Below are 21,103 nucleotides of genomic sequence, written 5' to 3'. Positions count from 1 at the left end.
TCTTCCTTCAACAGCTTTAGAAGAGACAAAACCAGATTTTAAGACCAACTCAGTACTGAGCTGACAAAAACAAAGTGACAAAAAGCCTACACAGTAAAACAAAACAAATTAAAAAAAAACAACAACAATCCAACAATCCCAAAGCTGTGGCAGTTTAACCTGAGCCCACACTGCTGTGGGCCTCTCAGGCCCACATTCTTACCTCACACAAGCACTGGTGGCTTCTCACCAACACTCCTTCCCAGAGTTCACAGGGGAATAGCCCATAAAATTTTGAGTATGGACAGCCCTATAAAACCAGACCCATAGTAGTTGTTTGGTTGCTTTTTGTTTTGTTTTCTTGTGCTCTCTCCCTCCCCCCAACTTCCTGATGGGGTTCCTGAGCTGGCTCTCCCCAGCCTGGTGGGCACCAAGCTTGCAGAGTGAGTGCAGATTCCACAAGTTGTGCCACAGCCTCACTTTCACCAGACATCTTAAACCACACTTTCAATGTTTCAGCGTACACAGCTACTACTGAAGGGACAATAAATAAATTCAAAGTTAAGATTCAAATGTCGTGTTGCATAATTCAGAGATTATGTAATTGAAGTTTAATGGAAGACTGCTTTCCTTTGCACTTCGTCAGCCTATTGTATATTCACCATTTCCACTGTACTGTCACTTTTCCTGTTTGGACAATTAAAAAAAAAAGGAAGAGGTCATGGAGTTGCAGGAACTACCATACGTTTAGGAGGGGACAGCCATCTAGACAGACTAGCTTGCTTTTGTGATAAGACTGCAGTTTGACACATCCTTTTAATACTGTACACATAATTATCTAACAGTGGAAAAACTTGGTACAGTTTGATGCTCTTGCCAGACAACTTGCTCATTGTGTTTAGTCTGCCATCAGGGTTTCAATCTAGTGAAAATTCATTGCAATAGGATCTCCTGCTCAACAGAAATTGGGTTTTACAACATGACCATTGTGGACTGGCTCATCTTGAAGACACTTGCTCAAATTCAGAACAGTCTTGGTAAAGGCACACAAATCATCTGGATAAACCCTGACAGCTCAAGTGGTAAAGTATTATCAGAGCCAGCTGTTAATATTGACAGCTCCACGATAATGCTTGTAGCAAACACGTTTGAACTCACACAGAGTTTTGTGACAGATTCCTGCTCAGCTGGAAACAGCACAGCAACCTCACACAATCTCATTTAACCCTTAGCAGCCTTCCAACTTCACTCCAGAGGGCTGGCTGCACTTCTGACATAAGTCATTGCCAGCAGATTCTAATTTTGTCAGCGGCTATCCCATTTCAAATGAGCTCATAAAAAGCAACTTTAAACTTTTGAGCAGAATGCATCAGGAACTCTTGGAGGAAAAAAGGAGAAGTAGCAGCAGTTGAATCACCTCTCCTACTAACTTCAGCTTTGTCAACTCTTCCTTCCACGGGAAATACAGGAGGCTGAGGTAGGTTTTGTCAAGGAGTTCTGGCTGAGACTTATATTTTTGAAGCAATGTAGCAGCACAGCCCAGCTCTTTTCTCTATCTGACAGCACAGACTGTCCATAGCCCTTTTGCACTGCCTCTGACCAGGAAGAAGGGTCCATGCAACTAATCTGGCAAAGAAACGCTCTCTCCTTGGCTTGGGTAGCTTTCTGGTAGCTGCAAGCTGAATCAACCTTCTGCAGGGGCAGACAATCACCAGAGTAGCCAAGAGTGGGACCTTCTGATGACAGCATGGCATTTCATCAGCTCAGGCTGCTTTGTGTTACTTCATACTTGCTCAAGTAGAAGGAATGGAAGCACAACCTTGTTGCTCAGCTAAGCATATGTATTTTTTATTTTATTTATTTATTTTTTCCCAACTAGAAAAGCTGCAAGCTACTTTTGTAAAAGCTGAAAGTACTTTCTGCTGTTTCTGTGGTAGTTAAGGCAGGGGCTTGCAGCTGGAGCTACACTCAGCTGAAAATTTCTCCCTTGACTATTTGAACACATTTGCAAACTACATCAAAAAACCCTCCAAGATCTACTTCCAAAAAAGAAATGCATGGCCATTTGAGATTAGGTTAGCTAGATGGAGATCCACATTTCATCAGAAAGGAATGAGAAACAAACAAAAAACCCACTACCCTTCACATTTTTCACTAAAATACAGACATTGTACAGAATGCTTCCCCAGCTAATTAGCAGATTTCAAAGTATTGCCTACATCAACCATAGCAGAACAGTCCTTCTCACTCTCACAGTAAGTACAGTAAGACTGAGACCATCTTATCCTGGGAGTCAACCTCAACATCAAGAAGTGAAACAACTAAAAGCACATATATATGTCATTTTTAGCCCAGTTTACAAGCGCATAGACTCAGCTCTTCATGATTACTCACTTTATATCATTAAAAATAAATGAAATTTCTCCTCTTTCCACCCACAAGATAATACTGAAAAAAAGCAGCAGCACAATTATTACTTTCTTCCACACAGCTCCTCTCTCTTTCCTGTATTAGACACTTTTAAAAATAACCATTCCCATTATTTGCAAGGAAATCATGCTTAAACTGTAAATGCATTGTAAAACAGCCTGAAAGAAATAGGTGCATATGAAGCTTTCTTATGTATTCAGATAAAGATACACCGAAAGTATTCCTGACATTTAAGACGTTACAAACACAATATATTTGAGAGAAGCGCTTATGCCAAGACTTTTAAGTTCACAAACTTAGCAAAAATTAAAGTGCTTATTATAAATCAATTAAAAGACTAAGGAGAAATTTGGCAGGAAAAATTTCACCATTTAATCTCAAATGACAGGCATTACATACATGCGTGTATCAAATTGCTTTGAAAATATTAAATTATATTAAAGTGTTCCAATCCAGAGTTCAATAAGAAAAAAAACCCAACAAACAGCTGCTCTTACTGAATTGACCAGATTTGAATTAGAGAAAAAATAGCTGTCATTGTATTAAATGTGCAACTTAACAAAATCATTTCTAGACTACAAATACATATTAAAGTTTATTAAAAACGGCACTAACACCAGGGCATTCTGTTATAATAGCACCATTAGGTGGAGGCCTATAGTTAATATGCCTATAGTTAACTGCGGTTGCAATGTAACACATGAAAAAAAAAAATAATTCTAGGAGAAGGAACAAACTAGAATGCAGCAGCTGGAGTGGAAACAGACATTATTTATCAGTGTACTGATATATTCAAAGCCACTGTTGAGAACAGTTCAACAAACTAAAACTAGCATACAGATTATTTCTAAGTTTTTACCTCAAACTGGAGGTGCTGGATCACAACTGTCAACGCTTCAAACTTCTGGTTACTGCTTGACAAGAATTTTTTGAGCTGCAGGATGATTCCACTTTGGTTCTCACATTTTGTTTTGTATTGTGCCAACTCAGCTCCTTTTGCGCCAGTTGAATGCACATCTGTGGAGGTTTGGGTCTGTATGCATGAGCTTTTAGGACTCCGCTGCTTGCCCTTATCAACTGAAACAACAAAAACAACAGCAATTAATTAATATACACTTCATGTCTCAGCAAAGCTTAAAGATAGGTACAAAAGAAAACACTGCCCAAAACACTAACTAGGAGAAACAGTTATTTCAATAGCACTGCAGAGCAGACAGTACCATCTGCTGGATTAGGTTCTAGCACCGTAACCTCACATACAACACTGCTCTTCAATCTTACTTTCACATATTCTGTCTTACCTTTCAGCATACCATTCGCACTGTGCTTTGAATAAATATTCTCATAAAACACACTGTCATCCTACCTATACAGTGACTTACTGCTTTCTTAATAGTCTGTTATTTTTGTTACAACGTGAACTTCATGTTTTCTACACTCTAATGTAGAACCGAATACTAAAGCACTCCTTCCCTACTTTCACTCCTCTTTTCTTTCCTTTCAAAATGTTCACTGCAAGAACTCCACTCTATACCTCAGGTTTGAGCTCCATTAACGAAAAATCTTTCAACATCTTCTTAGTGTCAGCAATTTCATTCACAAAGATGGTACTTCAAAATGCTCTACAACTTGAAATATATTTCAAGAATGCCCTGCCACTCCTTATAGTCCAAGAATTACAGAGTTCATTTAATACTCTCAGTAACAGTGCAACCTCAATCACTTCACAAGTACACAATCACATAGTGTCAGAGGAAAGAAATCACATTACATAATTCAGTGCTCAACTCATAAACACCACAGACGTTACAGGTTTCTCCTGCCTTTGGACTGAAAAGTTAGCACAGCACTTCCCCTTTTGATCATGCATGGAGCAAGCAAACACTTTTGCAATAAAATGTTGATGCAACACACATATATCCCTTGGCATTTTAATGAAGACATCTATGCAGATTATACAGTTTCAACTTAACAAGATTCCTTCCAGATAAAGTAACAAAACCTGAGAGGTGAGATTTAGGGGAAATAAGAACAGGAACGTGTGGAGATTAAAAAAAAAAAAAAAAAGAGAGACAAATTAATGAACTAGAAGTAGTTGCTAATGAATCCTTTTGAAGCCCAAACATCTGGTATGAAGGTTGTTGAGTGACACTTGAATACTACCAGCAGTGAAAGGCTCAGTCATATAACTGAAGACATTAACCGAGAGCCAAAGCTTTATAGTTAATCTAACCAACACATCACCCTCTTGCATCAATCCATCAGTCTTGCATAGACTTCACTCATTTTTAAAACATGTGAAATAAAGTTTCCTATTCAAAATATTTATACCATCTGCACCTCTCTTGCTGAGCAGGGTGTGAAGGGTCTTCACATTTTCAAATAAATCCACTGTAGGCAAGATTTTCTGCCTTCCCTTTTAGTTAGAGAAGTAGAGAAAAGTCAGCACATTGTTTTTATAATGTTCAGATACTCCTGCATTCTTGGAAATTTTACTGCACTCGTACTTAGGAGATGCTAAGTGTTGCTGTGCAAATTTTCAATTAGAAACACACATTGCAAATTAATAGCAGAACAGTCAAAAGGTGTCAACATAACCCAAATCAAAAACTAAATTCTGATCAGAAGAGTAGGCAGATCAAGCTTATTTGCCAGTTCTAGGTAGCTTATTTTTACTATCCTTTTAACAAACATGAGCAATTGTTTTCTCACAGTAACAGGCACAATGCCTTTTGAAATAGATCTCTTTACATGAAAAGAGGGTTCAAATTTGATAGCCATCTTGTTAGATCCCCAGCAATCTCACATCAAACACTGTGTTAGTAGCAAATACCTGTCAGCTTATGAAGGTTGTTAAAGTAAATTAGTCAGTAGAGACAATAATCAAGGGGAGGGGAAAAAAAAAAACACAAACCAACAAGGCAGAGACTAGGGAATAAACACATACATTTGGCCCTTCCCTACCTAAGTAGCTCATGTACTCCTACTCTCTCATTTATTCCACCTCCCTCTCCGAATGCTTCCCTTACAAAGCAAAGACAATTTGAGCACTATCCCTCATTTAAAGATGCTTGTAAATTCACTAATACAGATACTCATCTCATTCTTAACTAACTATATGAAATGACAAACATCTATTTGTTACAATCCTGACAAAGCTGCTCTAAACTTCCACAAAGGACTGCAGACAAGATGTACTCAGGAAAGTAGTTACTTCAGATACAGTTACCTAATGAAGTTGTTTTTATTTAAATACACTGATATAACAGCTAACCACAAGCAACACAGGAGTCAGACAGCTGCTGTTTCCACAGTTCAGCCGGCCTTCACCAGTTTGCCAGTCTCACATCACTGGTTTTACTGCAGTGCCCAGAACACCAAGACTATCCAGAGGCGTTTATTCCAACATCCACCCAAGCCAACTCTGGATACTATACTAAAAAAAGCTGAACAAAAAACATACACAAAAATTCCCTGACAGTCCTGTTGGCAATTTTATCAGACGTGTGCTATGCACAACCACTTCAAATGTTGAAAAGTATTTCTCAGCTAGCATGAAAACTCCATAGCATGAAATGCCTCTACAGATTAACACCAGCAGCGCTCCAATGCTTATTTATGGCCCATGTACCTCTGGGCAATGACAGATTGTTTCCAGATTTGTATAGAAGGCATGCTATGATGTCAAAACAAAAGCCATGCTTTCATTAAAACAAAGCATCAAGAGTCTAATCACTGATATAACATATCAATGACAGACTCTGAATTAAAGACGGTATCGGTTACCAGCTCAAGTCCTCGCTTTGCCATTTCTGATTGCCACCTTTAGACAAGTCAGACTGGTAATGCAAAACATTTTTCTCCCCTATGGTTAGGTTCTGGACTCTTTTCCAGTAGGCAAGAAAACACTGTACCAAATCTATTTGAGATGCTCAATTTCCAAATATTGGAAGTCATAGATTCTCAAGTTTTGCATGCAGCACAGTATCCCTACAGAGCCAACAATGTGGGGCGTTATCCTTTTTCTCCATCGAAACAGCAGCAGTAATTTTGCAAAGGTTGAGCCTTCTGATTACTGAATCATTCACATCTTATTTTGCTGGCAGAAAGAATATCCGCTGACCTTGCAAAGGTTCATAAATCTTCCCACTCCCTGTGAGGTCACTACATGGACAGCAGCTACAGACTCTTGTTCTTTGATGAGAACATTAGACCCATCCTTTTTTTTTTTTTTTTTTTTTTTTGTAAAGAGAGCTGTTTTCCATACACAGATTCTCTGATTTAGAGATAATAAAAAAGAAACAGAAAGCTGTTCAAACATTAGTCTGCTTTACATTTAAGAGCTTCAGGACTGCACAGTACTTGAAGCAGTACTCGAATGGCCAGCTACCTTAGGACTTGTCACATCCTGCTGGTATCCCAAGCCTCTCTATCTTGTGCACTGCTGGTTTACCAGGTGAAACATCTGTCACTCACTCCTTTGTTTGCAGAGCCAAATCAAAGCCTCTCTCTGTTCAACGTATACCAGGTAATGCCCACATTTTCTAGAAATTATTTTCTTTAGCCAGAGATTCAATTTGCCAAAAACATTCCAAATACTGAAAACAAACTATTGACAAGCACAAATAAGAACAACCTCACTTCTCTCCTCACACCTTTGCAATCACCATTTCTTACCACTAAGCACCTTCTTTTCAGGTTCTTCTTCCAAACTATCAGCTTCCAGGGGCTTTTGAAAATTCAGGTGTGTCTTGTGTAAGCATTTTTCAAAGAAAAATCCTTGTTCAACATTTTCTTTTGTAGGAAGATGCAGGCTGGTAAAACCTTCCTGCCTCCCTTCCATCTTTTGGAAAGCCTTGTCTACACATATTAAGTTGGTGCTCACTTCTTTGATCAGTAAAACCAGATCAGCCTGAGTATTTAACCGAGCTTCCATCTCTTTCCTTACTCGTTGGATTTCCTCAAGTACATTTCTTATATCCAAGTGGCTAGATTTCATCTCTGCTTTCAGCTCCTCTTTCACCTGCTGCTGGCTCCTCTGCAGTGCTAGCACTGCTCTGATTTCGTTTTGAGATGTTTCCATGTCATGCTTCAGTTCCTTCTGTCCAGCTTCCATCGACTCCTGACAAGCTTTGACTTCTGCCAACAATGCAGCAAAGCACTCCATCCTGATCCCACCAGTCACAGGACTTCTTCCAGTGTCACAGCTTCCAAGCAGTCAGGATCATTTGTAAGGTAGAAGCAGATTTCTCAGATAACAAGACAGCTAGCACATGCCCTCTGGTATGGTCCTACCTCAACTTACAGCTCACTTCAGCAAAGGCACCAAGTACAAGACCATTAGTAGGCAAAACTAGTACTCCATAAAATTCTTCAGTAAGCAAAGCTGTAGAGTCAAAGCTCCGTTCTCAAAACTTCACCAAAGCACTAATCAGTTTAATTGGCAGACTGTGCCACACCTGAATTTTTTAAGTCTTTTGCTGACATCACTGTATGTGGGACGTCACTCCCAGAAAGCCACTCCCAGCTGTCATTTGATCTGTACATCAATAAAGAATGCCTGGGCATCAGCCACCAGGGTTGTTGCAATGCAGTCAAACAGTGCAAGAACACCATGGCCCTTTCTTTTCAACAAAGGCTCTAACAGGCCTTTTGGAAGTCTGAATTGCCTGTGCGAGCTGAAAGTCCAAAAGCTCAGCAACAGTTGTTTATTTCAACCATGTATTCAATGAAGTGGTTGCACACCCATCTTCCTGCTAATGTTTGGAATAAGACATGACAAGCAAGGCAGTGAGGACCTTGGCCACTGCCCCACTTCCACTGAACACTCTCCTCAGTACTACAGCTGGTAATACTCACATAGCAATCTATGGAAGAACCCAGAAACTGAGGACATTCTCCAGTTGACCAACAATGAACACTTGAAGACAACATGGGAAAACTGATTAATAACCTGTTCTTGGTAGGTTAAGGAGAAGACTTTTGGCAATCAGGTGTGAGTTAACTTCTCTCTGTAGTAGCTAAAGCTTCTGAATTTTATGCACAGAACTCAAAGTTTTAAGCTGCATGCAATAACAGGAAGACTAATTATACCATGCTGTTGTTTTGTCAGTGATTTAATTACTCAGTTATTTGATTTGGTTTGAAAAAATGACCATCCAGTGTAGACCTTAGGCTATAGAAAGCCTCTGCGGCTGCCCTCAGGTAAGTGACCTGATGTTCAGAATAACACCCAGCATCCAGAGTGGGTCTCTCAGCATCACTGAAGTTAAAAGTTGACAGCTTTTACATACTATCTTTGTAAGTTAGCTCCAATGTGCTGTTTTTTTCCTGAAGAAATGATGATCCCATAAGCACCCCACAGCAAAGGATCTTTGCTATCCATAACAAACTGCAGCAAACCCGTGAGCAGGGTTTCGAGATGGGGAGCATTACAAATAATGATGATAGTCTGTGCACAACTGCAGGATTTCTGTTTCACCACTGTGTTGCTGACCAAAGAACCAATCTGGTGAGTCCAGTTTGCAAGTTACTCCTCACTTTCAACTTAGCCTCCTACACAAGTCCAGGCACACTCATGGGAAGGAATGAGAGACATCTGTGCGCAGCTTGCAGGTACTGCCCAGCTATCTCAGACTATCACGGCTTCTTAGCGGACACATAATACAGGCAACAGTCTGTTTTTTTTTTTGTTGTTGTTTTTTTTTTTTTTTTTCCCCTAAGTCTCTACTACTAGAAGGTCAGATACATACTTTCTGGTAGCACAGCTGTATTTAGGAAACAGGATTTTCCCAGCACAGCTACAGGCCATATGTTTCCTCTACCCCTCCCCAGCCCTATTCCTAGCTGGACGGCCAACCTGAGTGTTCCTGAGCACCAGTGATCAAGCACAATCAGTGCAGAAAACTAGTACACAAAATAGGCTGCAAAAGCACAATCTGAGTTTTGAATCCAACACCTGTGACAAAATGGATTAGGCAGGTGGAAAGAGACATCTAATTCAGCAGTACTTCTGCTTTCCTAGACTAAAGTCTGCAGTAACTTAGGACAACACTATAATCGTTCTATGCCAACCTTTGCCACACTTTAGCACTTCCTAAAAATCTCAACAATACAGGTGAATTACTTGCACAGACCTTGTCAGATGCCTCCTAGCAAGAAATGAGAATCCAGCTGAATTGACACCAGCTGGTTCAGTGAGGATATAAGTGGAAAATGGGTACATTTGAGTATAAAAGGGTGTTCCTGTGGCTTACCAGTGTAACCATTCAAGTTCTGTCTTCTCCTGACAGCTTCTGGTAGCCAGCACAGTTACTGTTCGTACTAAATGGAATGGCTTGAAGCATTCATTTTCCGGTAACGTTAAAGCCATAATTATGTGAAGAGCTCATGCAGTGATTTCAGCTGAATAAAAATAATTGTTTTCTATATAAAAAAATAAAAGGGAAGTACCCAACCAAGACTGTCTTTAGTTCCTCTGTAGAGAAACAGGCTCCTCAAGATGGTGACAGAGCAGAATCCTAAATGGAACATCAAGGAGGGCTTGGGGCAAGCCCTTTTTTCTATTGGCTGTATAAGGAAAGCCTAGCTGGCAAGCCCTAGGGGATTAAATTGTATGCATGACTGTCACTTCTGTTCAATAACATCAGCAACAAGGGTTGATATCTCCTTTCTACATCATTCACCCAATCGCCAAGGCTTTTCACCTTATTTGAAAACATTAATTCTACCCAGAATGAAATCTATGTGCTCAGTACAGTTCCCCTTCAAATTAAGGCATCTGATCACTAATCACTGTTTCATGACTTGTAAAGAGCACCTTCTTTATGTAACTTCTAGGCAGGTTTCCTTTGGTTTTCTCCAGTCTGGAAGATGGTCTTCAGACTCACCTAAAATTTAACCTGTGGGTAGATGTTACAACACAAACTCAAAGTCCACTGAGTTAGCTGGTACTTTGAATTTTACAGCCGGCCTCTCAACAAGCATATTTTGGAAGCCAACTGCAAGTGAATAATAGCTTTCAGCAGTGCACAATTTTCTCAATTGAGGATTTATAATCTCAGAATTACCAACTCCTGCACATCAGCTTCTGCTCTACCTAATCTGCCTTTATCCTTGATGCATATCAAGCATCTTAGTTTTCTCCTGTTCAGGGAAAAAAAAAAAACAACAAAAAACAAAAAACAAGATCCCAATTTCACAGAATGAGAGAAATTAAGCAATAACAATTAGCATTCAAGATTTAGTTCTTTTCTTCAAAATATGTCACATGAATACTTTACACAATTATCTACCAAACACAAAACATCATTTTCTTTATAGCCATATTATGAGAATAAAATCCATGAAGTTAAACATCTGAAAACAAACAAACAAAACAACAACAAAAACTCGACCACACAGTTTTTAAGTTAACAAACCCACTAAGTCACATGATTAGCTATATTTGACAATGTTAAGTAACACAGCATATTGTTTCATGTTCTATAAGGCTGATCAGTTTGTACAGCCCCGACTGGGGTCAGGCCTGAAACAGCAATCAGACATTTTCATTTCTCATACGTAACAGAAGAAGTATTTACTCGCAACCATTTGCCAGCTTTTCCCCTTTCCAAAAACTCTGGTTTTACACCTAATTATAATTGAAAACTGTAACAATCACAGGAGGTTTGGAAGGGACCTCAAAAGATCATCTTGTCCAATCCCCCCTCCAGAACAATGATATACAAGAAAAAATAATCAGCAACTAGATCAAGCTTCTGCAAATATACCAATAAGCACTGAAATAAACTGTCTTCAGCACAGCCTGGAGAACCAGACATACACTGCAAACTTCTATTCCAGAGACTGTATCTTTTCTTCCTGTTACAAGAGTGGTCCTGTCAGCTGCAGTCCTGTGTGACCCATGGGTCTGACTCCAGAATTTTTCCTTCAGGAGTTACCACATCTCAATCTAACATCTGAACCAGTCCATAACTGAGTACATAACTTTACTTTTTACGTTACTCTCTACACAACTAACTCTGACACTTCAAAATAATCCCTAAAACTCTCCTGTTCTCTTCCCTCCTCCTGCAGAGCACGTACTTATTTGAGCAATGGAACAGACCGATCAACAACTTGATCTTGCCACGTTAATTTTAATGTTTGCCTCACGACAAGCTGTGGCATTTCAGAATATTCCTACAAATAGGGAAACTGCTGGATTAAATCTGGAGTTATGTATATATTATATAACATATAAAAGAGGACATGGAAATTTGGCTAGCTGTAAGGTACAATCCTAAATTATTTCACAACTACTGCTCTAAGGTATAAACCCAGGAAACAGTTTTGCACACATTCAGGGAAAGCACAGCAACACTACTGTGGAGGGCCTGAAATCCTTGGCTTGGGTGAAAGTCTTCCAACCCCCTGGCATTTCCGCAGCTTGGTCAACTACAATTTTCACTTGCACCCAGCTTGGCAAAAAATGAACACTTTCCTTCTGTGCCTCCCAGAGTCCAGGCAAGCAACCACACAGAGGCAGACTCCACAGAAGTCAGGGTTTGCTCGTATGCACAGCCTCAGGCCTGTATACATCAGATGGGGCAGGCAGCCCTGCCTTGTGCTGTTCATGCTGCAAGCATGTTAGCCGTGAGCCAGTTCTAGTCAGGGCAATGTTTTAGTGACGTGCCTGGCTAACTCTGCCCAGCTGAAATTCTGCAGATGCTGTGCTCTGAAGCTCTCCCACTAATTTATATAGCTAATCCAGACTCAAGCAGCTGTAGAAAGGCAAATATCACTTCCCATCTTGCAGCTCCCCTCTGCATCAACGTGGCCTGCAGCCTGGCAGACAACTACGCACCTCCTAATGGAGAATGGCAGTGCTCCCATTCCTTCACTCTTACTGCAGCCTCTTGAACTGTCCCTCTGCAAGGTCAGGCACAAACATATGCCAAGAAGCATCAATTTATTTAGCTGCCATCAAACCCTTTTCAAGGTGTTTGAACAAAAACAACATAAAGAGGCTTTTTAAAAGGTCGCAGTAACTGAACAAAATTTAACTGCAGACAGGTAAAACCTAACTTAGATGCTTTGTTTACTCAGTAATATTAAACCCAACACATCAGAAATGGCTTTTTTTTTTTTTTTTTTTTTTTTTGCAGAGGTACAAAGATTTCTCAGCATTTATTTTTATTTTTTATTTTTTTTTAAACACTGGTACCGGTGCTGGAGGGGGAGTGAAGAATCAGCATGTATTACTCAAGGCATTCAGTCAGAAGCACTGTTTCTTAAGTCTGTATCTGTACTTTCATGCCAACTCAGCTGCTGAGGTATTGTATTGCAGCACTAACTTCCAGCCTCAATGTGATTTTAAATTCATTCTTTTTATTCCTCACTTTCAAGCTTAGAGTTGGATATGCTTATTCACAGGACCCTGAAAAGGAGAGAGAAGCCTCAGACATTATGCACTTCAAAGAGCCCTATGCCTGTGTAACGCTCAGCCCATGTATCTCACAGCCACTCTGGATTTCCGTAAGGACAGAGCTTGTTCCTTGAAGTAGAGCCCTCAGCATGTCAAATGCATCACTGTCCGCTACAGTCTGATTAGTGGGTAAGGGACCAAGTGCTTACAGACAGTGCAGGAGTCTCGCAGCCTGAAGCTGTTTCCTAGAAACTTAATATACAGCATGTTGCTTCTTATTAGCATCCTGTTTGTTGACACAACAAACAGAGCACAAACTAAGGGCAGCAACACCAGAGAAAGGAAACCTACAAGTACATGCAATGGAAGACAGAGAGAGAGAATAGCCACTTTTCCTAACTGAGTTTCTGCCTAAAGCCTTTCACCAAAGACTTAAAAACCTCAAGCATATCTTAATTCAGTGCAAGGGCTCTTCTACACACAGTTGTCAGCCTGTTTGTTCCTTGCTAGGTAATCTGAAATGTATCTCATTATTAGGCTCTTAAGTGATAAACCGCAGCGTGCAGCAAACCCTCTGCCCCACAGAAGAGATGGTCTGAACTTTTTCCTGCTATCTTTTTGAGGAGAGATAATCCTCCTCCCTGCACTGAGGAAGCAGCCATGAAACCAAAAAAAGCAAAATAGTAAAGACACAAATTTGTGATACTGCACTAACGCTCCTCATTACATCATCTTTCCAGTTCCTACCCCAATACTTTCATTCACAGCAGCCTTTGAAGTGGGTCTCTATATACACTTGCCTATTAAAATTAACTACCCATTAAAGCCTCAGTATTTCCCAACCAAAACCATGCCCATATGGAAGTGATTAATGCTGATGCATCTTTTTTTCATTAAAGTGTCACCAGTCCTACAGAATACGGCTCTTGATCTTGTGCAGCTGTTTTAAGCTCCTACAAGACAGTACTTCTCCCCCTAGAAGAAACATGTTAATGATACACAATTTAGCTTGCCAGTAATTTGGTATGATTTTTTTTTTTTTTTTTTCCTACGAAGCGTACAGAATCTCCAAGTTGCATTAGCCTTACTCACGTTCCTGAAGATTTTATTTTTTTTAAATCCTACAATGTTATACCAAAGATTTTCAAGAAGCTGTATTACGACATTTGTAAAGATACCTAAACTAAATATAAGTAAATATAACTAAATCAACTTATAAATTGCTGGTGGCTTTTAAAATAAAAGCACGAAGAAGAGTATTATCTCACTCATGTCATTACTGCAATTTCTTGACGAATCAGTCTGTTTTTATAGAAAAAGCTTTGAAGGAAAGTCCAGCAATAAAGATTCTCTTGAATCGTGCCCTATGTTAAATTATTAAGATGCGTTTCTTCAGTAACTGTTTCTTCTCCAGTCTTGACACCAAATTTAGTTTTTAGTACAGATGACGTCAAATGGCCATGCATTTTGTCAACTAATAGTGCTTTGACAAAGTTAGAGAAGATGACAGGAAAGAAATTTTAAGAAATAAAAAGCAACATCAATAAAAATCCAAATTAAAACACTTCAAAACCAAAAAATATTCATATTTTCTAACAGATTATAAGACTGGGAGCTATGCTTTAGAAAGGACTCAAGAGTCCCAAACTTGAACATTAAGCATATAATTAATGCACTAGACAGATGTCTGCTATTTAAACACATAGTACCAACACAAATCTGACTAACACTCTTAAATACCAGTGCTGTGCCTTTCATAGTTTTTACCTTACAAAACACAAACCAATTTTGCAGCAGCACAATTTGAGTTTTGAACAGAAGCACCCTGTGTACTGTCTTAACATTGCGTTTGTAATATACTTAGTGAACATGCTTCCAGGAACTGTAATATCCAGAACTGAAACAGATTTTCTTCTTGCCAGTATATATCACACTTGTACATCAAACAAAACTACTAGTGAAGTTGACCATACATTCACAGATGACTGCAAACTAAATAGATTGAAATGTGATACAACTTACAGACGACAAGTCTAACATGCACCAGCTAGATCAGCAACATACCAGGCCTGAATGTTATTTTTTTCTTTGAATAACCAAGAACAATACTGGTGCTTGATTTTTAACTTGTTCTAAACTATGACAAAGTTTGATGCATATTAGTTAAGCATACAGTGCTACATACATAAATCTGAGAGAAAAAAAACCAACAAAACAATAGAAAACTTAGAGCATAGATATTTTTATTTAAGAGGGACTGGCTGCACATGCACTGACAAATCAACTCTCACTGCAGATAGTTTATTTTTTAAGGTTCACAGTCTCATCAATTTTTAAGGACAAAGATGACAAAAGGACAGAAATAACTGCATAAAGATGTGTTATTGTGTGCTACAGCCTTGGTCAATAAGAACCAAGTTGAAGTTTTTGAAATCTCTCTCAATTATTAGCATTGTTTTAGGCACATTGCTAAATTCAGTTCATCCAATACACCATAGGCAGCCTTTATTGAATTCTTTAGCTCTTGAAGGAAAGAAAAGAAAGCACTACATGCAGAAGCTAGCAGTTATGCTTATGTAAAGGGTCTACAATTTATTAAGTGTCTACTTCACATGTTGCTCCAGGCAGACAAAAAGACACCTGAGCTAGCCCTTTTCTGCATAGTCTCTTAAAATTGCAGCTGAGCACTGTCATCCCTGGCATGCAATTACTAAGAGAGGCAAGCAGGGAGACAATAACCCTCTGTTCCTGTTTACTCTTCTTCACCTTTTTTTCTTCATTCCAACCTCCTACACAAGAAGTTGCTCCTTGTTGTCTGGTGCCCTCTACTGCTTCATCACAGCTACATATATTTGATCTTCATATTGCAGTTTGTCTAGAAAGTTAAGCCCCAGAGTCAACTGAAACAAGGAAACTAATCATGATTAGTCCATGCCACATGCAAACCCTTCCCATACACCATTAATTGCTTCCCCAGTACAAATCCTAAGCCTTTCCTTCCATCTCCACACCCTTCCTGAATACATTCAGGACTGCTAATTTATCTGCTTGCAAATATTAGGATAACTTCACATCTGAGAAAAGGCTTCCAGCAGAGGCAAAGGAAGGTGCAGTTGCAGAAGAAAGCCAATCTGCATATAAGAAACCCTCAGACAACACCAGAGAGAAGAATGACAAGTCCAACCTTCTTGTAGCTCCCAGCCCACACATATGATAGGGAGTTAACATCTGCAGTACAGCCAGAAAGGAAGGAGCTGAGTTTTAATGCCTGAAGAATCTCATAGCATTTAGCATAATATCACAGTTTGAAAGACACTTTCTACTTATGTACTATGGAGCCCTACTTTGTTGCCATAAATGAAAAAACAAACAAATAAAAAAAAAATAACCCCTAACCACACAGAAAATAAATCAAACCCTAATTTTGAACTTGAACTAAATCACCAAATTTTAAATCAGTGGCAGGTACAACTGATGAAATTAAAGCAGTAATTCTTTCTTTACAAAAAGTATATGGTTAGTTAGCTGCCAGAACACCTATCAGCTCAGCTTTACATTAGATCCAAGAATTTGATACTTCTCACTCAGTACTCCTGAACCACTGGAAGGTTTTCAGAGACCACTTCAGGATCAGTAGCTAGCAGGACAGTAATCTTCCTTGAAAAGAACTGTACAATACATTTTCAGCACTAAACTGCACACAAATAAGCAACATCACTTCTTGTGCAGTATCTGGAGTTATCAGGGATGGAGAGAAAGGACAGAGTTTTTTTGTTTGAACTCAGAAGCCATTTGTTCAGTCACACTCATATGAGCTGATGTTATATGACCGTAACAAATACTAGTGGATTTGAGCACGAGACTGAAATGCTGCCTAAAGGATATTATGGATGAAAAAGTAGGACAGGCAATGGGAATTTAAAGAACCTCCAGAGCACTGGCTATATTTTGTGTTATTGCCTTTGTGCCAAGATTGCTTCTGAATGTATCCAACAATAGCTTCCTTTGTTTGTGAATCTCTACATCCATTTAAAGACAAATACATCCAAAATTACACACAAATTCACACATGTTCTTTAGAAAGCAATTCTAAGCAGATAGAAAGCACTACAATGAGTGTTAAAGTATCTGTAATGATATTTTATCTGTCAAAAAATGACCAAAGAGTTCAATTCTAATATTTTTCTCACAACATCACAGAATTTCAAGGACTGGAAGGAACCTCTAAAAATCATCTAGTCCAATCCCCCTGCCAGAGCAGGAACACCTAGACAATAGGTCACAGTTCCAAGTTACAACATAAACAGCTAACATTTAAATTCTCCTTTTGGAATATACAGATTCATCTTTTAGATAAGTGTTTGAGTATAAAAACAGAGCATAAAAGAACTCAGAGGTCAAAGTAGGAGTCCTGCCAACAGATTAAAAAAAAAAAAAATTCAGTGATAATCATCACAGCTTAATGGCTTGCAATGAACTGAATAGAAGTTAACCTTACAGTAGTTGTTTGACTTACAAAACCCCTTTGAGACTCAATCCTAGCTCTTAGGAACTGATTATAAAATGCTAGCGTAGCATTTTCAACATTGGTCACTGTGGCATCACCCAATGACCCCGTTTCAAGCAGTAGCTGAGTTGTATTTAACCACAGCCCAAAACTGGCAGCCCAGCACACTGCTCCTCCCCAGCCATGCTGATTTAATTTGATGAAAATTTCAAGTTCAGCTCCCAATTAGGTGCTTTCCTATAACTAATAAATAAATAAATACATAGAAGCAGTTACTGGACAAAGAGTGGATGGAAACGCTAATACAGATTATTTGTAGAGGACTGCCCTAGTATGTGCAAAAGATCATGCAAGGAAAGGTCTATTACATTTGTATTAAATTACTGGATTATTTATTCCTATATCTGTTTCATAGCTCAGGTAAGAATCTCAGGTAATGTAGATCAGAAATGTCTTTCTAAGGCACTATAAATGGCATCCACAGATATCCAGAACTCCAAGGCTGCTTATATTTTAAGAAAATATTTACATAGTAAAAGTAGAAAGTAATTTTCACTTTATATTTATTATTGTTCTACTTTATAGCATAAGCACATGTGCTATTCCTCCTTTTGATTACACAGATCAGCACAGTTAACATGAAGTGAAGTCTCTGAAGAAAGGAAAACATAAATAGCCATTATAATTGGACATAACCTCACAGCTTCAGGAGAATCTCAGGAGGTGGCAGGAGGTGGCAGCAGTATAGCATGTTCTAAAGAACAACAGCGTGGGTTAAACACATCTAAAATTAACCTCAGAAAAGTACTTCAATGCTACCCAACTGATGAAACACAATTTGCTGTTCAACAGAATAAAAAAAGCATTGTAAGAGAATCATTTCAAACAAAATCATCCACGCAAACTCAATGTTCACTCATGCTGCAGTGAAATTATGAGACAGAAAGCATGACATTTGAAGTGCCAAACTCTAGCTCTCACATGCTGCTGGAAAGTACCCTTCCCCAAAGTTACAAAAAAATGTACTTACATAATCATTAGCAGTCATCATGTTAATAGTTAAGGAACTATTTGTGTATTTCCTGTTATGACAAATAGTTTTCCAGTTACTAAGCAGCAAACATTTCCCCCAGGGACATGCCTAAAACACTGCACACCACTGTCTCAGGAACTGTGCCTGGCAGCAACCCAGTGGAGTCCATGGAGAGATACCTTGCCAAGCTCAAAACAAAGAAAAGAACAGGGCAGCTCCCAGAGCTTTTGTTAGCCACAGGATACAAATCCCCACCCTTCAAGGGGTGTGCAGCAGCCCCTCCGCTGTTGGCTGCACAGACCTGGAACCAAGGGACTTTTCATTCTAATGACTCTTAACCAAAACATGCAATTGAAGGCTGCTTTGGCAAAGGTTGCCCAGTAGGCACCAGTGCTCCCATCAAGAAGGGAATGCTTGCCATGCCTGTCATAGGCTCATTCCATTCCTATCCACTTGCAAATATTCACCACACTGCTCTTTGTGCTTAATGTTCCCCTGAGCCTCTTTAAGACAACAAATAACTATGAAGGAGGCAGACTTCCATTTCTGCATAACTGAGTGAGGCAAGGAAAAGCTAAAGTTTTGTGAGCATCTGATACTGCAGATAACAGTGGTGTCTCCAGGGGATATATCTGCAACACACTGCAAAGACTAGAACTCCCATGTAATATTAACTCCTGTGCAAGACCACAGACTACAAAAACTTCTGCCTACCCCACTAACAAAGGCAGCAAGAAAAATACTCACTTTTCATATATGCTCTTCCTTGGCATACCTTTTAGCCCAGACATTCCTCCCAAGACACAGGATTACACATTTAACAGGCTTAGACTATTCAATCATTACTGTAACCTCGTGGTTTTTTTCCCCTCTCTGAAAGCAACAAAGCTACGTTTCAAAAGTTGGTTGAGTAGGTGGTGTTCATTAATACTTGAACAAAGATCATAGTATTGATTTTAGACTGGATACACAAGTAGCATGTACACACGTATACAGCTAAGAAAAACAAAGTCTTCTAGCTTGCTGTTTTATTTGGAGCAGAGTAATTTGAAACAGGTATTATACACTCAGTTGATTTATTCTTCTGCTGGAAGCATTTCCAATATTGCTGTTTTACTATATAATATTTGAAAAGATTTAGCACAAAATAAATATTTCATGTTTAAAAATGTGTTTCTGATGTTGGCATCACAAGCAGAAAAAAAATTAAGGCCGTTGAGATATCTGAAAGTCTAAAAGCTTTACTGAAGAAGAAAAGCTGAATTTAACTCATTAATAAATATTATTTGTAATACTTCTCAGACTCTTCTACAGAAGGAATTCAAGTTCTCTTTAAGACAAGGATGAGCATTCAAATAAAGAATTTTCCCACAGATGTTCCCAGCTGTCCTGTTTCTTGCCAAACTAGAACTATCTATAACATCACAAACAAAATGTTTATCCAACTATCTTGAAGGGGAACCCATACTGGTCATAAATGCATTAGTAGCACAGTACCATGACAAAAAGATGCAAAAACAAATTTAAATGGGAAATAAACACAGGTTTATTACTTCCTTGTTTCAAGTACTAGACATCAGTTTAGATGATTCCAATGGAAAGTTCATAAACAGCAACTGTGGAGAACCATCTCAGCCTGTCACAAGCTAGGTAATTCAAGGTGGGCTATTTTTGTGTTCGAGTATGTGGACAGTTAAACTTAACAGTTTGGTGGTTTAGTTGTTGTTTAAAAAAAAAAAAAAAAAAAAAAAAAAAAAAAAAAAAAAAAAAAGATGTAAAGCTGTACATAATATTTTTGACTAATTTGTTTTTCCAGAAGATCATGTGCTACTTTCTTCTCTTTTTAAAATAGAGAAATTCCATGCCAGGGAAAAGTCAATGGGGAAAAAAGCAATTTGTGCAGGCCATTAGAAAGGTGCTGGTGACCTCACTAGATCTAATCTGAATCACTAAGTAAGAACCTCGAAGCACTGGTTTACTGCATTACTGTGACATAAATAAATTATTTAACAAACCTCCTCTCAAAAATAAGACCTAATTCAATCAAATCTTTCTGACACCAACATGACTCCAGTGAACTACAGAAGAAATGCCAAGAGGAGAGCAAAGAGAATAATTTTGAAAGTAATTTTAAGGAAGTCTATTTAGGTTTTGTTTTTAAAGTAATTGTAGCTGCCTGTCACTTCCAAAACCAAACCCATTTTGCAGCAATAGAAGTTACAGCCAGATCTTTATTTATTTTACCTGTGAGGCATATCAAGTGGGAACAAATTTAGCATATGCAATGATACTAGCTGAGATATCTTGCTAGGTCTTTTGTATTTACTCTTCAATTAACTGTCTTTTGCAGCATTAATTCCAGTCATTTCATGTTGACAAACAACTGAGGCATTCTTCAAAGATAATTAATCTGTGTAAATGAAGGAGTAACAAAATCCAGTAACACCCACTATAGCTGAGAGCCAGAAAGCAGAGGCTGCTATCCACAGTACTCTGCTTCTTCCTAAGCTTTACTGAGCAAAGCTCCTTGTTTACATTCACTTTCATGCTTTATTAAAATACATACACAGTGTAAGTGTTGGCAACCCATTCAAATGACTGCTTTAACTCTGGTGTTTTGTTCTCATTTTTTTTTTTTCTTATTAATTAAAAAAAAAAAAAAAAAAAAAAAAAGCTACTATTTTTTGCTGTCCAGTTTGTTAGAGAAGAACTAGAGTTAGCTTTGTCTTATACCTGGCTTGGACAA

The 21,103-nt window shown here is 38.7% G+C and overlaps 1 protein-coding gene across 3 annotated transcripts in view; it reads right to left on the bottom strand.

The window, feature by feature from the left end:
- The window catches only part of MTUS1 (microtubule associated scaffold protein 1), a gene marked incomplete at both ends in the record, with an annotated part of 81,539 nt that overhangs the window by 22,451 nt on the left and 37,985 nt on the right, over positions 1-21,103 (bottom strand). For all 3 annotated transcript variants that reach the window (XM_079534475.1, XM_079534476.1, XM_079534477.1), the window contains one exon: positions 3,269-3,486. In XM_079534475.1, coding sequence (XP_079390601.1) covers positions 3,269-3,486 — 218 coding nt within the window. The remainder of the gene's footprint in view (positions 1-3,268; positions 3,487-21,103) is intronic.

Source organism: Tetrao urogallus (genome assembly GCF_951394365.1).
Source record: "Tetrao urogallus genome assembly, chromosome: 4".
Taxonomy (NCBI): domain Eukaryota; kingdom Metazoa; phylum Chordata; class Aves; order Galliformes; family Phasianidae; genus Tetrao; species Tetrao urogallus.
This window is presented reverse-complemented; position numbering and strand designations above follow the sequence as displayed.